Below are 15,076 nucleotides of genomic sequence, written 5' to 3' on the forward strand. Positions count from 1 at the left end.
GGGCAACAAAGCGCCGTCCGAAAGAGATGGCAGATAGCAAGACAGAAAGAGACGGAAACAGAGGCAGCGATAGAGATGGCAATAGAGGCGGCTGAGTGAAAGTGAAAGCGAAAGTAACGAAAACCCAATGAAACCAAATTACTCTTCGCGCGATTACTATCGCTTCACGTTTGGTTTTTCGTTTTCGGTCTTTGGGTTTCTTTCAATTTGATTTCAATGTAATTTCTTTTTATTTTTTTTTTTGTTTACTAGAGGTTGATGTTTGTTCGGGTGTAGAGGGAATATACATAAATAAGGCCTAGGACCCCAGCACAACTCATACGAATATAGAGAGAACATAGAAGTATTAGTGTTATGTAGCCAGAGAAATGTCCACCTGTACCTATCTCACCTGCAAAGTCGCCGGCGATTCTCCGGCGCACAGCGGCACATGGGCGATCCGTCTTCTCGAAGCACCGGCACCATTCCCGTGTGTTGATCGAGCTATCCGTGTCCAAGTCGCAGGTGTCGATGAACGGCTTGATGCAACGCTCGTTCTGGTCGTGCTCCAGGTCGTACATCTCCTGCAGTGACAGCTGCCCGTCGTTGTTCAAATCCAGGTGACCGAACATCCACTTGGCCTCCGTCTTGCAGGCGGGCGGGAAGTGGGCCTTCGACTTCTGGCTGTGCTGGCGCCGCTTCTTGCTGTCCGCCATGATCACCGAGAACCAGTCCAGCAGCCGGTTGCCAATCGCCGTCAGTTGCTGCGGCTTGCACTCCGCCGACTTCGAGGGAAAGGCTGTGGCAACAAAAGAATGCATCCTTGTATCATGAATATTATAAGTGTATTTATGGAATTAGAGTTAGCTATTCCCTTTAGACCCGTTCATGTCTGCCAACTTGGAATAAATATTTGATAATACCACAAATCAAAGCCAAACTGCAAGTGCCAGCCAAAATGTGCTCTACACTCTGTGTTAATTGGCAATGTCTCACCATTCAAGTTGCTGTTCTTATTGAACTTCTGCTGCTGCTTCTCGACCACCTCGTTGTAGTTGCGCATCTTGTGCTTGTCCTCCTGGTACTTGGAGTCCTGCCAATTGCCAAATAATTCGATATGTGAGCTGATGCCACTGGATATTCTGGATAACCCACTCACCTTCTTGTAGGCCGTGTACTTGAGGTACTTGTAGTGCTTGTTGTCATATTTGATCTCCTCGGGCGTGAAAGTGTACTGGGCATTGACGTGGTTGTTGTGCCGGTTATTGTCCTCTTTGTCCTGCAATACCAATACCAAAATGAAGCTTTGTTGCATGTCTATAGTATATGTATGTATGTCATTAACTTACATTCATGATCGTGTTGAAGTCGTTGTTGTTGCCGCCCATTATGTTGCCGCTGTTCATCATGATGTTGTTGTTGTTGCTGTCCTTATAGGCCTGCTGCTGTTGTTGTTGCTGCTGCTGCTGGTCCAGGCTGATCTTCTTGTTGTACTTGTTGTTATAGCCCGAGATGCGCTGCAGCCGCTTTCCATCGACAATCTCTGCGAAAAGCGTTGGCAAAATGGCGGTCAGAAAATCGCTGGAGCAGACCAACTTTTTGCAGCACCAAACAAGGCATATTTTTGCTTTATTTTCCGGCCAACACAAAATTGAAAATTAACGTGGCTGGCTGACTGACTGAGTGGTTTTTCGGGGCCCCTTTTGTGCAATGGGCGGTAGAACAATGGCGTCGGCTACTTGTTAGCCGGTCTATTAAATATTTAACAAGTGATGTGCCGGGGCAGAAATATATTTAAAGCCAAAAGCCATTGTTTGGTAATTGGAATTTTTAATTGCCAAGAAGATGAGGAGGAGGGAGGAATGCTAAATCCCCTCGAACAAATCGCGTTTAGCCGTTGGCTCAGTTTTTGCAGCATACTTTCATGGGCAAACAACTGGCGGCGAGTGAGGCTGTCACAAAATATGCATGCAATTTATTTTGTAGTCACGGGTGGTGGGAGGTCCTTCGTTTTTCGTCGTCCTGCGACTCTGGCCGACTGCCAGGCTGGAGCTCATTATGCGGAGCATTTGATTCTGCTCCCAGGAAGGCCGTACTATTTGTCTTAGTCCGTTTGGTATGGCCGCGGAATGGAGGATATGGGATAGACTCACCCTTGCAGGGACAGAATCCTTTGCAGGCGATCCGTATGGACGTCGAATGTATGCAATTGTGATAATCCAATCTGCATAGTGATGAGTAGGTCCTGTTGTCGGCTCCGCACAGGAACGTCGGCTTGGCCACAGGACACGGCTTGCAGTTGCTACACGGAAGAATGAGTGAAAAAAATCAGACGAAAAAGGAGCGCAGTTAGAATGCCGTCTGAAATCAGAAAAGTAAAACTCAAGGGGCGCAACGACAACAAATAGATGACATGCAAAATTAATTTTTATGCAAATGAAGTCTGTGTTCTTCCCCTCTTTCTACATTTTTTATATATATTTTTTTTTGTAGTGCCTTTATCCACACATCCCTCCGCAAACTCCGGCGGACAACTTGTTGGACAGGTGAGCGGAGGAAGGAGGATCTTGCTTATACATTTATTTAAATATTTATTTAAAATGCGCTGCACGCACGCCCAGGCAAACAGTCGAGCCATGAGATTGGCCAGAGGATTGGGGGAAGGACGAAAGGCGCAGGACGAGAGTTTATTTAATAATTTGAGCAAATATTTAAACTGCCAGCGAACTCAAACGAAAAGGACTTGGCCAAGGCATATAATTTAGCGTTTCGTATATATGACTCCATTTCAGCAATGAATGTGTACGTGACCCATTAGAAGGGGGAGATTATCATTATCCTTGTGAGTCGTGAAATTCATACCCTTTTAATTGACATGACCCTTAATCTGGTGTCAATCAATCATCCCTTAAACTCTAAAGAACAGCTCAACCCTTCCTCCAATTTAGCGTTTCTTTTTCCATTTAATAAATAAAACCAACAAAACGATTACTCCAATTAATGGGTTGCTACTGTCAGAAGCCATCCTTTCAATAAAAAAGGCTTCCGCGTGAATTTTTATCCTTTTCGATGTCGCTTTAATTGGCCTGCCATGGATTCGCTGCCACTCTCTTTCCCTATATCATAATTTTATTCAGATATATATATATATATATATTGGTATATATATATATATGTATTCTCCCTTGTTTGGGCTCTGTTGTTTGAACTTTTTTGTTTGGCTTCAAATTCAAATAAAATTTGCACATTTATTTTTGGTTGTACCACGCCGACTGCAGATGAATGGAAAGCAATTTGCCTAATTGCCCCAATTTGGCATTCTTAATTAGTGGATTTCGTCGGGTTTTCAGTTTTATAATTTAAGGAAATATTAATTGAAAATTGGCCAATTATTCGGGTCAAGCTCGGCTTTGCAACACTTTTGGCTCGACACTTTTCCTTTGAGCCTGCCACTTGTGTACATTTGTTAAATACATTTCAACAAGACTAGGCTAAAAAATTGTTTAGTAGAAAGTAGAAAAATAATTTAGAATTCAATAAAATATATAAGCACATCAGGATTTGTCATAAGGCTTCCACATGCATCTGCATATGTGCCTCTTAAGCTGGCCAATTCCATTTCAGAGCCAATGTAAACGAACCAATGGCCAAAACCAAAGTAAATATATTCTCGGATATGCATATCCTTTACTTCCCGCTGTGTGTGTACGTAAGTGTGTGTTTGTGTGTGTGTTTTCACTGCTTTTAATTAAAAATTCTCTCGCATGTTCTTTTGCACGCTTCCGGTTCGCTTTTGTTTGCCCTTCTTCGCCGGATTGTTTATACAAATTTAATGAAAATTCTTAGGACCAACAGTAAATAGTGGGCCGAATAAATTTGATAATGCGATCCTTGGCCAATGACAATGCCAACATCGTTGCCCCGATGACGATGCCAATGGCGATGGCATCTTGAATGGCCTGCCCAGCATCTGCGGTTGCTTTGACCAAATTGCCATCAAATGCCGCCTCCGTGTCTCTGTGAAAAATGTGTAAATTTTTACTCAAATATTTGCTTTCAATTTTGCAACCGAATTTTCGGCGTCCTGTTGGTCTTCCTTTGAGCGGTTGCTCCACCTGCTAAAATGGCTGGAGCCGACAGCTTCATGAGCACAGACCACAAAACAGCTCAGTGGTTTCGAATAACTGCCAGGAACAGGCCATCACATCCACACCCATACCCATACACCCCCACACTAACACACACTCACTCACATAGCTGAGTTGTGGCAGCTTCAGGTGCGATCTGAACCATGGTATGTGTCCCCCATCCAAGCGGAATCTTCGAATCCTTTTGTAGGGAGTTTCAGATAGAAGGCGGCAAAAGCCAATTAAGCATCGTCTTATTTTTAAATATAGTACATTAAAAATATATTATGAGTATGGACTAGTACTTTATCTTTAGAAGTTTTAACTCATTTCCTAACTAAGGAAAAAAAACTAAGGGAAAGTAAATACTTCAGATAATATTCTCCAACGAGTCATTACAGTACATAACTAACTTTATTACCTAATAGTAATATTTTATTCTAGGCAGATGCCCCCTTTATTCTCACATTTGAGCCACTGTGCGATGGCATATTGTTGCAACAAACAATGAGCGTCTCACACATGAGTTATGGCCCGAACTCGGTCTCCATCTCCAGCCAGCTGGGTGGGTGGGTTTTTGGGGGACATTGGGTATTGTGGAGGTTGCCTCGCATTTTGGTCTATAGAAGTGCCCCCCTATGACGATGACGACCCTTTTACTGGGGCAGGTCTTTTGTTTGAGTTGCGCCTGAATGGGAAAGACGAGAACTGGAGCAGCTCCTGCTGCCACGATGAGTGGCAAGTGCTCTGGCTGTGGCTATATGGGTATATGGCTATATGACTATGGCTCAAACTATTGATTTTGCCAACGGCTTCGTGACACATTCATATTTCATGCCATTGACATAGATACACATGTGGGTATGCAAAGCGTCGAATATACATATACATATTCGTGAAAGCAAATTTGAAAAGGAAAATTCGTAAACATAAAAGTAGAGGGAAAATATGTCAAAAGCCATTGTTAATGTCATCGCTGGGACCTGGGGTGCCAAATGGAGAATGTGGTCGGGCGCGTGATTTGCCTATAGATTGATTTTTACACTCAAACACCCACCACTCGCAGTTGTTTGCCAAGTGGATTTTAATTCAATTACAGGCGCCTGAGGAAACACACAAAAAACCAGCTTAAAAGCATGAAATCCAACGCCTTATTAGCACCATTTTTTCGAAATTTTCCCGATAATTCAGTTTTCATTTCAGATGTCAAAGGTTACAAATGAAAATGCATATACATACATTTTCTGAAAATGTCGGGCATCAAATTGAACTTTCTGCAAACAAAAACACAACCGATAAACTGGACGAACATAAACAAGAAGCGAAAACATTTTTATAACACTCGGATGAAGGATGCATTTCAAAGGATTTCGATGTGGCCCAAAAGTCCAAGAAGTTGGCTAGTGGTTGCACTTTTGGGGTAAACAAAATTGGAGGAGCTTTGGGGTTTTAAATGGTACTCAAAAAAAAACATTTTCCTTATAGCTTTAAAACGTACACATTTATTAATTTAATAGAAAGAAGATAATTACAAAATAAAATATCATTAAATGCGTAAAAAAAGGTTATTTAGTTTTTTTTTATTAAAACATTTATACGTATTTATTTTTTCACCTGAAGTTCATGGAAATATTAGCAATAAAAGCTTTCAATACAATGTTGTTTGCGTTTTAAAAAACCTGCAAATAAAGCTGATTTTTTTAGGGATTCCTTTGTATAAAAATGCCTTGCAAATGTGCGAGAAATTTTATGAAATATAAGCCAATATTTTGCGAAAGGAAATCGACTGTTTGTTGCCAACAACTTCCGCTCACAACCCTTTTCCCGTGAAAACCCAGGCCAATCAAGCCTTGACACCGACTCGACTTTGACTTCATTTTCCGGACTCTGCCGCTGGCACACCTGATCCAGCTCCGGCTGCTGCTCCCACTCCATAACCCAAGGCACTGCCCCTTTTGGGGCCCATTCTTGGAGGCACTGCTCGCGTGCCAGTCCACAATTTGGGTTAGGGTCAAAGCGATAACACGGAACAAGTCAAGGGATCCGACGACGGCACGCGTCAAAGGGTAAAGGCCGTAAAGCTGTCGTTGCGGCCCATTGAACCATTCAGCCAGAAGTGTGCCACCAGCTAACATCCAAACAACCAAACAACCAAACAGCCAAACACCAAAAAAGCCAACGACGATAACAACGCAAAAACAGGCCAAAGGCTGCGTGCTAAAAATTGTAACACTGTGAATTTATTGCGGAATTTTTATACACGATAAAACAATTTGTTATTAGCATGGCGACCGTGGAAATCAGGGGGAGTTCGGTGTACGGGTGGATGCCGGATGCCAAAGGTGACCCTCTGCCCCGCATCGCCATCACATCAACCCTTTTTGTGGACGCGAATTTGCTTAATGAAATGTAAAATCCCACTCAACGGCAGGCACAAAAAGATCGACACAAAAGTTAAACACTCAAATGTGCAGAGCGAGAAATAAATTGTTTGGAACACAGCTAAGAAGTTAAGTCAAGAACTGAGATATGGAAATGATATGGATATGGAAATATGGCCAGAAAAACCATCTTTGTAACAATTTATCCAAGTGTACTCACTCCAACTCCTCGTCGTCGTCCTGCTGAATAACGGAAGGTCCTGCAGCAGGCTGGGATTGCTGCTGCTGCTGCTGCTGCTTATCGCCGGCGGCGATACTGTTCTCGTAGAAGACATCATCCTCCTTGGACTCGTCGTCGTCGCCCAGACTCAGGCTCTTATCTTCGTCGTCGGTCTCCTCATTTCCCTGGACACTGGCCTGGACATTGTTGGTGCCTGTGGGACTGGAGTTGCTGCTGCCGCCATCGCTGCTGTTATCCTCGTCGTCGTTGTTGATGTCCTCCGCGTCCTGGCTGTCCTGGTTGTCCTGCTGGTTGACTCGCCGCTTGGCCTCCTCCTCCAAATACTTGGCCTTGGTGATTATCTCATCACTGGAATGTGTAATGGTTTGGCATGGGTTTAAGTTTAGATGGCCTTCGGCTCGGAACGCGCAATTTAATTGGCTCATCGGGACGAAAAATGAAAGCGACCCCATCCGATCCCATTCCACTTACCGATTCTTGTGGAGCTCCTTCTTCGACACGCAAACGGCACTGAACTCGTCCTCCAGCAGGCAGATTTCACGCTTCTTGCAGTTCAGCGGTCGGCAAAGGTCACCTGCAGGCGTGCGAATATAATTTATTAATAGGTCATACCATATTGTGCATATACACGTGTGTATATATAGTTCTCATGTGACAACTTAATTGACCGAAGCCAGGGGCCAAATGGTGCGCAAATCCTTTGCTTGGCTTGGCTTGGCTTTGCTTTGCTCTACTCACTCGAGGGATCGTGTATCCAGCGCTTGTGCTCGCCCAGATTCTTGTTGCTCTGCGTGTTTTTGTTTATCTGGAAGAGCGAGAGAGAGGAAAGAAGGAACAATGAATTGTATGCGAAACATTTGCTAGTTTAATTTTGTTATTTAAATGCATAAAAAATGCAAAGCGCACACAAGCCAACTGAACTGAACTGAACTGACGTCTGTCAAAATGCACACATGCACACAAACGCAACCCATTCAGACTCACTGAGCCATCCACACACTCACTCGCACACACACACACGGCAGGCACACGGGGCGTATGCGTAATGGCAGTTCAAATGGACTTTTAGGACACAATAGCAAAAGCATACAGCACTGCAGGGGGAAAGTTGCAAAGCAAACAGTATCGAGTCATAGGAGAAAAATAGTTACGTGATGGGGGAGTTTCACATGTGTGTGCGTGTGTGCCTTTCTAATGATGATCAATAGTTCATCTGTTATGACAACAAATGGAGCCGACTGGCATGGGATTCACAGATTAAAGCATGCAAAAAATTCAAATCCATCTCGAATAAAACATAAATTGCTTTGTATAATACGAAGAGGCCGAGCCAGAGAAATTCATGTCCAAATGAACATATGCAAATCGGATTGCAAGCTAAAAAATATGGCATATTCTTGACTTGCTTAGTTATGCGACACTTTGCAGATTTATTTTAATTTAATTCAATTCAGCACGCAGCTTAAGCTCGCCCACAAATGGTGTGTGTGTGTGTGTGGGTGTATGTCATGTCGAAGCACACACACCATTACACTGGGCCTTGTGAGGCGAACCGAAATGTTATTAAGTGCAATGGTGCGTATGCATAATATTTAACTTGTCTATAAAATTTATATTCCACTAACAGCAGCTGCGACAACAACAACAACAGCGGCTGCAGCTGCAAAATAGGCAGTGAAAAATGGCAAAAATAAGTGAAAAAAAAACACAACGTGGACTTGACAGTTTAGTCCTGGCGTTTGCCACTGGCCGTTTTATTTGGACTTCGCTGTAGCGGCGGCGGATGCTGCAATCGCCGCTGTCAGTTGGCTTAATGAAAGCGACAGGAGCGGCAGAAACTGAACTGAAACAGCTGAAAGCTTCCAACATGTCCGGCTGGCACATACATTCTGCCCAGATGCACCCAAACACACAACACACACATATATACGCACACTACCCACCGATTCGAGCGCGAAATCGCTCAAGTGCGAAGTGGCAATTGCGGGACACACATCTACTGCCAACAAAACGCCCAGCTCTGCCCTCCAAAGATCACGCCCCAAACTCCGCCCAGCGCCCTTCGCCCAGCTGTAATGCAATAAACTCGTACAGGACGTAGACGCAGGCAATTTGCATGCGTTAAAACGCAATTTGTGCGCGTTTCCCGGCCGCGGCCGCAACGTTACTCTGCCCCGGTTACACCAACCTTCCTCATCACCCATTCCATTCTGCTGGCCGAGATGCCTCTTCCCAGCCACTCTGGTCCACAGCACGTTCCACTGGGTCTCTTCAACGCAACGGGATCTCCTGCAGCTTTAATACGCCCGCCCTTGATTGCACGGCCTAAGTGCACTGAGAAAAATCAAAACTAAGCAGTGTTAAATCAAATTCAATAGTGCCTGCATTGGTTGCCTTTAACTTTATTTACATTTGATTTTGAGAAGGAAAGCTTCCGTTTACTAATTCTTATTTATTTAAGTAACTATCTACGATTTTTCTCTCTGTATGGACATGTGGATCTGCGGCTGTTTCCGCTGATTCGCCTGGCCGGCAATCTGTGCGGCCAGCTTCTGTGTCGCTCTGTTTATTGGCTTTAATTGCGCTGTATTTGCTGCGGTGGTGCTGGTGGTGCTAGTGGTGCTGTAGGAGCTGGTGGTGCTGAAATCGGTGGTTTCGTATGCCGGGTGGTGCCGCTATCACCTCTCGTTGACCCTACGATTGACCTTATTGTGGCTTTTCTCTGGGGTCGCGTGATAAACTTGCACACACAGCTGCGTTGTGCAAAAGGCAGCACGGTGACATGAGCCACCAGCATGGCATTTTAAAAATGCCCCACTAAACTGGGTCAAAGCACCAGCTGCAAGTGAAACATAATGCAACACAGCCAGCCGGGTGGATAAGTCAAGCAGCAGCTGTGACTGTGCACCACCCACGGGGAGAGCAACAGCACCACCCACAAAGTTTGCCAGCCGTTTAACCTCTTTGCCAGATTTCTGGCGGTTTAAGTGGCTGAGCTTATTAAAGCCCATTTAATTGGTGGTGCTCTCCAGCGGCGCCTTCCAGCGAAAACTTGACCCTAATTTGGGTGGCAGTTCCCCCAGAGAAATGGGAGAACTAGGACTTGAGTGGGAGTCCTGCGAGTGGAGCACTCCCTTTTTGCACTGAGGGAAACATTTTGCGCGGCTTGCTGCACGAAAGATAAAGGCGGCATTGTTACTGACGCCATTTTTGTGTTGTTGCCACCACTGCAGCCAGCTGCATTGTTCCGACCAGCTGCCACGCCCCTTTAGACCCTGGTGGCCGCCCCCCTTTTCGCCGCATTGTGGCAATCTGTCAAGCTTTAAATTGAATTTACGACTTTGTTTTCGTTGCGGGCTTATTTCATCTTCTTTTGTTTTCTTGTAGCCGCTGCCTCTGCAATTTCTAGCGATTTCTTTATGGTTTTTTTTTCTCCTATTTTTTATTATTTGCTAAGGATAGAATAACAAACATTTTAGTGGTTGCTTGAGCTCGCCGCTTTTCCAGCTGCGCGGGAGGGGAATGTCAATTTCGGTTGCATTATGTAAATGTAATTTTTAAGTTGGGTGTGCCCCCGAAATCGATATCCTTTCCACCGTACGTATGTATGTACATCTCCGTTTGACGGCTTAAGCCCGGACCCAAATCCTTTGTGCTCCATTTAACTTGCACTCATGCATTAATTTAAACCGATTCCAGCCCGAATCGATCGATGACCATATATTTTCTATCCCCTGGCACATAACTCATTGCGGCATTCGGCAATCAGCGCGGCCCAAAAGGAGCAAGAATTCGCATTATAACGCAAATTTCGCCTTTTTGCAGCCGAATCTGAATTGGAATTGGGATTGCAACTGGGCGTTGCTCGTACCAAAATTGTTGTAAATTATTCAGCGGACATCGAGTGACTGGCAATGATGCTCAACCTCCTCCAGTTCCATCTCCTCCGATTAGCCATCTCCCCGGTCAATCAATAAAATATGAACGTGGTCGGGACTGCGGGAATCTGCGGCAATTATGTTGTGTGCAAGAGATCAGGGTTGAACGAGCCACTGTATCCATTGATATGCTAAATGCACGCCCCCGAAAAATGACCAACTGACTGACTGACTGACTGACTTCGCTCCTAAATTATGCACTTCACTTGAAAAATGCATTAGCCCGTTCACCCAGTCGCCCGGTTGCCCGGATTTATGTGTCCGCCTGGATACGGGTGTATATATGTACATGTATGTATGCAGCGGGGTACGTGGCTTGTGTGTCCCCAATCCGGCCGAGCTATTATCTATGCTGAGTCAGATGGGGGACTGAGCACATAAATTGCACATTTTCGTGCACACAAAATGGTAAATCAATTCCTATTACTATTACAGATCAGCGGATGGCTATAAGCCGCCTGTCCGGACTTTGGGCTGGCACATTTCCGTAGCCGGATCCGGCTGTTCCCTGGCAGGCAGCGTGCCGAATCCATCGAAATCCATCAATATATAGCTGTGGCCAAAACTTTTGAAGTGGCCTAAGCCAAGTGCAGATGGAGCGGACTTTGCGCACGGAAATTGCATTCTTCGGCTGGGCGAAAAGTGTCACCAGGAGTCAGGAAAAAATCCCCCTGTATTTGCAATCAGCTTTGTGATTTGGGTACTGGGAATGGGCAAGTTAATTGCTCATATGTCCCATTCTGCTCCAATGAAATGGACTTATTAGTTATGGGCGAGTCATTAAAAGCGCTGTCACTGCCGCTGTCACATGCATAAATTACACCATAATCTCATTTTAATGGTTAATTAAATTACCATAACGGTCAGCTGTCAAAACTGATGTCGCACCGATTTCTGGGAGGAAAATTGGAAAATTGCAACAGCAATAAAAAGAATTATGCGATTCGTGCATTAAATAAACCATGGCAAGCCGCATTTTGCACGGAGCATCAGGTTTCAGGTTTCTGGTTTCTGTTTTCATGTTTCATGGCGGCAGGACAATAAACCCGGGGCCACCTGGAATGGAACGTGATCCCCGGAAAGGCCTAGCCTGGCCGTTATGTTTATGCATCATAAATGCATTTTGCAGCTGGCAGCCAACCGCAGTGCAGTCATAAAACATTTGCAACAGCAGCAGCAACAGCGAAGCTGCAACAAATTGCAACTAGTGCAAGGACTACGGCGCCATCCCGGCCAACAAAGGCCACTAAAATGTACTTACCTATGTGGAAGAGATACACTCGGTTACATGGTTGCAATTCCTATTTATAAACAAAGGGCAAACCACGTCGAGCACTCTTAAATAAAAAAAAAAATAAAAGCCACACTCTGGAGGATTGTTTGGTGGCGGAGTGGTAACCATCTGATTGCTGGCATTTTTTATGTCCTGCATTTGGTAACCGGAAACGTGCATCTGTGGTTGTGGCTCAGAGATTGGAACAAGTTTATTACAAATCCCGGCACATAAACACGGCCCAAGGTGAGTGAGAGATCCTGGTGCCCGATAAAGGTGGAAAGTTATGCCCGGGATGCTGAAGGGATTCCGGATATGAAGGAAGCCAACGGGTCTAAATGCATTACGGAAAATCGATTATGTGCCATTCGGCAGCTGCAACTGCTTCTGCATTCTGCTCCTCTTCTGTGGCCATTAATCAGTCAGCCAGGCATTACTTGGCCAGAAATAGGAACTCAACTGAACCGGACTCACTGTGTTATGCGGGCAGAGCCACGCCCCTCATCTCGCCTTCCCATCCCTTGCCCTGACCTAATGGGGGCAGTTAAAAGCTTTCAACTCCCAGTGAGCAATGTGCTCCGGCCACGCCACAAAGGCCACAGATATGGCACTGAATGCAGTCGACGATGAGCGTTAAATGCTCGCTTCGTAAACGCCAATCCTTTAATAAGCCGGCCACGCCCAGTCACACGCTCCCGCCCCCAAAGTGGCGTGCATTTTCTCCGATTGAATAGTTCAATCAATTAGTTAATTGCAGTTCTGCTCGACCGGAGTGCACTGCACAAATCGAGGCACTTAGCAGCGGTCATTAGCAGGGCGAGTCCAGAGTCCTTCTGCGGATCCCCATTCCGGATATGAATGTGGGTGTGATGTGATTGCCAGGAAGGAGACGAGTTTGCCAGCTCCCAGTTTGCCAGCTTACCAGTTGGCCAGTTTGCAGCTATTCAAGCTGGCCAGGAAACCAGATAGCTGGAAATGACACTGGCCAACTCCGAATCCGACGGTCTGACTCACGTGGTTTGTGCACAGCAAATCGGGAAGGTTCAGTGGTCAAGACATTAGGAAATCCTTTTCGTTTTAATAAATACCATGGACATTTTGTATATCTGATTTTATATAATGATAAAATAAACTCACTAAGCTAGATATTCTGCAATTTGCTTAGTTTCCTTCTCTCTAAAATAGTTTTACTTTACAGTACTTTAAAGAAATTTCAGCTTTGCTACATATTGCAACTTTCGTTGATTTAAGCGTGCTGTTTTTTTCGCTGTGCAGTTACAATTAAAAGTCCTTTAGCTTTGGCAGGGAAAAGCTGGCAAACTGGCACTGCAATTCATTGCCACACATCACGACCAGCTGTCCGCCTCTCGAGGAGAAAGTGCAAAAGCGGGAGTGGCAGACAAGAAATTGTCAACCCATCCAACCCAACCCACTGCCAGCAGCAGCAGCAGCAGCTAGCACACAGAGACCCCGAATGAAGTAGCGGAAAATGAAGTTTTTCCGAGTTACATCAGCAACTCCCAGACAGAGCAAACAAAAACTTAGCAAATTGCAATTCATCGCTCACGCAAAAGGGGCTAAACTGGTGGTGGTGCTGTTCGCTGTGCAGCGCTCTTAATAGAAAATAAAAGCAAGGCAAAAATCATGTTTTATTTTCCGCTTTACCCGCTCTCCACGCGCCCGACATTCCCATTCCCACTGCCATTCCCTTTCCCATTTTCATTACAAGCCATTCAGACGGCGCACCCTGGATTTTCCTGGCAGCCATTACAGCCCAGCAAAATGGCGGCGGCACCCGGAAGTCGGCTGTTGCTCCTGCCCTCTCTGTCTATCCGCTGTGTGTGACTCTCACTCGCACTCCCTTGCCCACTTTCTTATCCTGTCGAACTGCGCTGATGAGAAATGACAGGCAATAACGCCGTTAGCCGTGCTCCATCTGCATTTATCATAACTTTTGTGTGTTCTTTGCTTTGATGGCGCTGCTTTGGCCCGCGGTTATTGTTGCTGTTTGTGTTGTTGTTCGTGTCGCTGGGTTTTGTAATCTCTGTTCCCTGTAATTGCCCAGTGCGCTCTGCCTGTTGCCTCCTTATCAGTCTTACCACGCTTAGCTCTTCGGATTCATGGAGATTCAGCACTTGGCGGCGGCTTCAGCGCTCGTTAATGGCAGCAGTCATATGGATGAGTTACTTGCCACTTGACTTAATATGACTTATTGTGCCCTTTAGATTATACATCTATTTATTCGCACAAAATGCATAAAACAGAAGTTAAAGGAAGTTATAATCATTTATTATTTGTATGCTTCTATTATAAAACCATTACTTTTAAGTAAGCACAGTAGTTTACTGCTCCTGAATCGAAATAAATGAAATATTCAATCGAGTAGTTTCTCAGCATATTGAATTTGCTTGTAATCTCCAACTGGGCCACACTTTCTATGCTGTGCAGTTCAGAAGCAATTTTGAATGTAATGTAATTTATGCAGCAGCAAAGCCGATTATTTGCACCGGTCCAAAATGCATCCGAACAAAATTGTAATATATACACCCACAAACGAACAGCTAAATAAATATTTGATTTGCTTTATTGCATCTGGCTATTGGTAGCTGCATAATTGAACGACGAATGCGATTAATTGGCAAAGCAAACAGCATTCGAGGCCATCGAATTATGGGAATTGCGAATGCTAGGCTTAACAATCAAAATTAAAGCCGGGGGATTTTTTAATGCGAGTATGTGTAATAATTATCCTTAACGAAGCGATAAATGTCGATCAATTAAATTATGACTGCTAATTAAGTAAGCATACAATTTTTACCGACGCACTTGCATTTGCATTTCCAGCAGCTTTATGGTTGTGCATCCAATTTGCAGGCCGAGTGGTCCACAATTTTGATGACATTCGCACAAGTTGTGAATAAAAACCGTTTCGAGTGCTTTCGCCTTGTGCAGGCAGTAAGCAGCACGCATACGCACTGTTGGCCAGCACTTTTTGTATATCGATGTCGACTGTGAGTGCAGTTTGCTAAAGTGCTTGCCAAGAGCTGAGCTCCTTTTTTTCGTTCCACCTAATGCCTGGCGCGCACACACACACACACAAATTGAAGCTCTCCAGGCGATGCAAACGCATGCCCTCC

At 44.9% G+C, this 15,076-nt stretch overlaps 1 protein-coding gene across 2 annotated transcripts in view; it reads right to left on the reverse strand.

The window, feature by feature from the left end:
* LOC6607530 (proteoglycan Cow) overlaps positions 1–15,076 on the reverse strand; it is a 43,256-nt gene that overhangs the window by 4,074 nt on the left and 24,106 nt on the right. Inside the window, exons 2-9 of one of the 2 annotated variants that reach the window (XM_032722978.1) lie at positions 7,467–7,533; positions 7,200–7,302; positions 6,708–7,076; positions 2,133–2,281; positions 1,329–1,522; positions 1,139–1,258; positions 976–1,072; positions 383–778 (exon numbers count right to left, since the gene is read on the reverse strand). In XM_032722978.1, the coding sequence (XP_032578869.1) occupies positions 383–778; positions 976–1,072; positions 1,139–1,258; positions 1,329–1,522; positions 2,133–2,281; positions 6,708–7,076; positions 7,200–7,302; positions 7,467–7,533 (1,495 nt within the window). The remainder of the gene's footprint in view (positions 1–382; positions 779–975; positions 1,073–1,138; positions 1,259–1,328; positions 1,523–2,132; positions 2,282–6,707; positions 7,077–7,199; positions 7,303–7,466; positions 7,534–15,076) is intronic. The other variant, XM_032722979.1, reaches the window with a different exon arrangement.

Source organism: Drosophila sechellia, chromosome 3R (assembly GCF_004382195.2).
Source record: "Drosophila sechellia strain sech25 chromosome 3R, ASM438219v1, whole genome shotgun sequence".
Taxonomy (NCBI): Eukaryota; Metazoa; Arthropoda; class Insecta; order Diptera; family Drosophilidae; genus Drosophila; species Drosophila sechellia.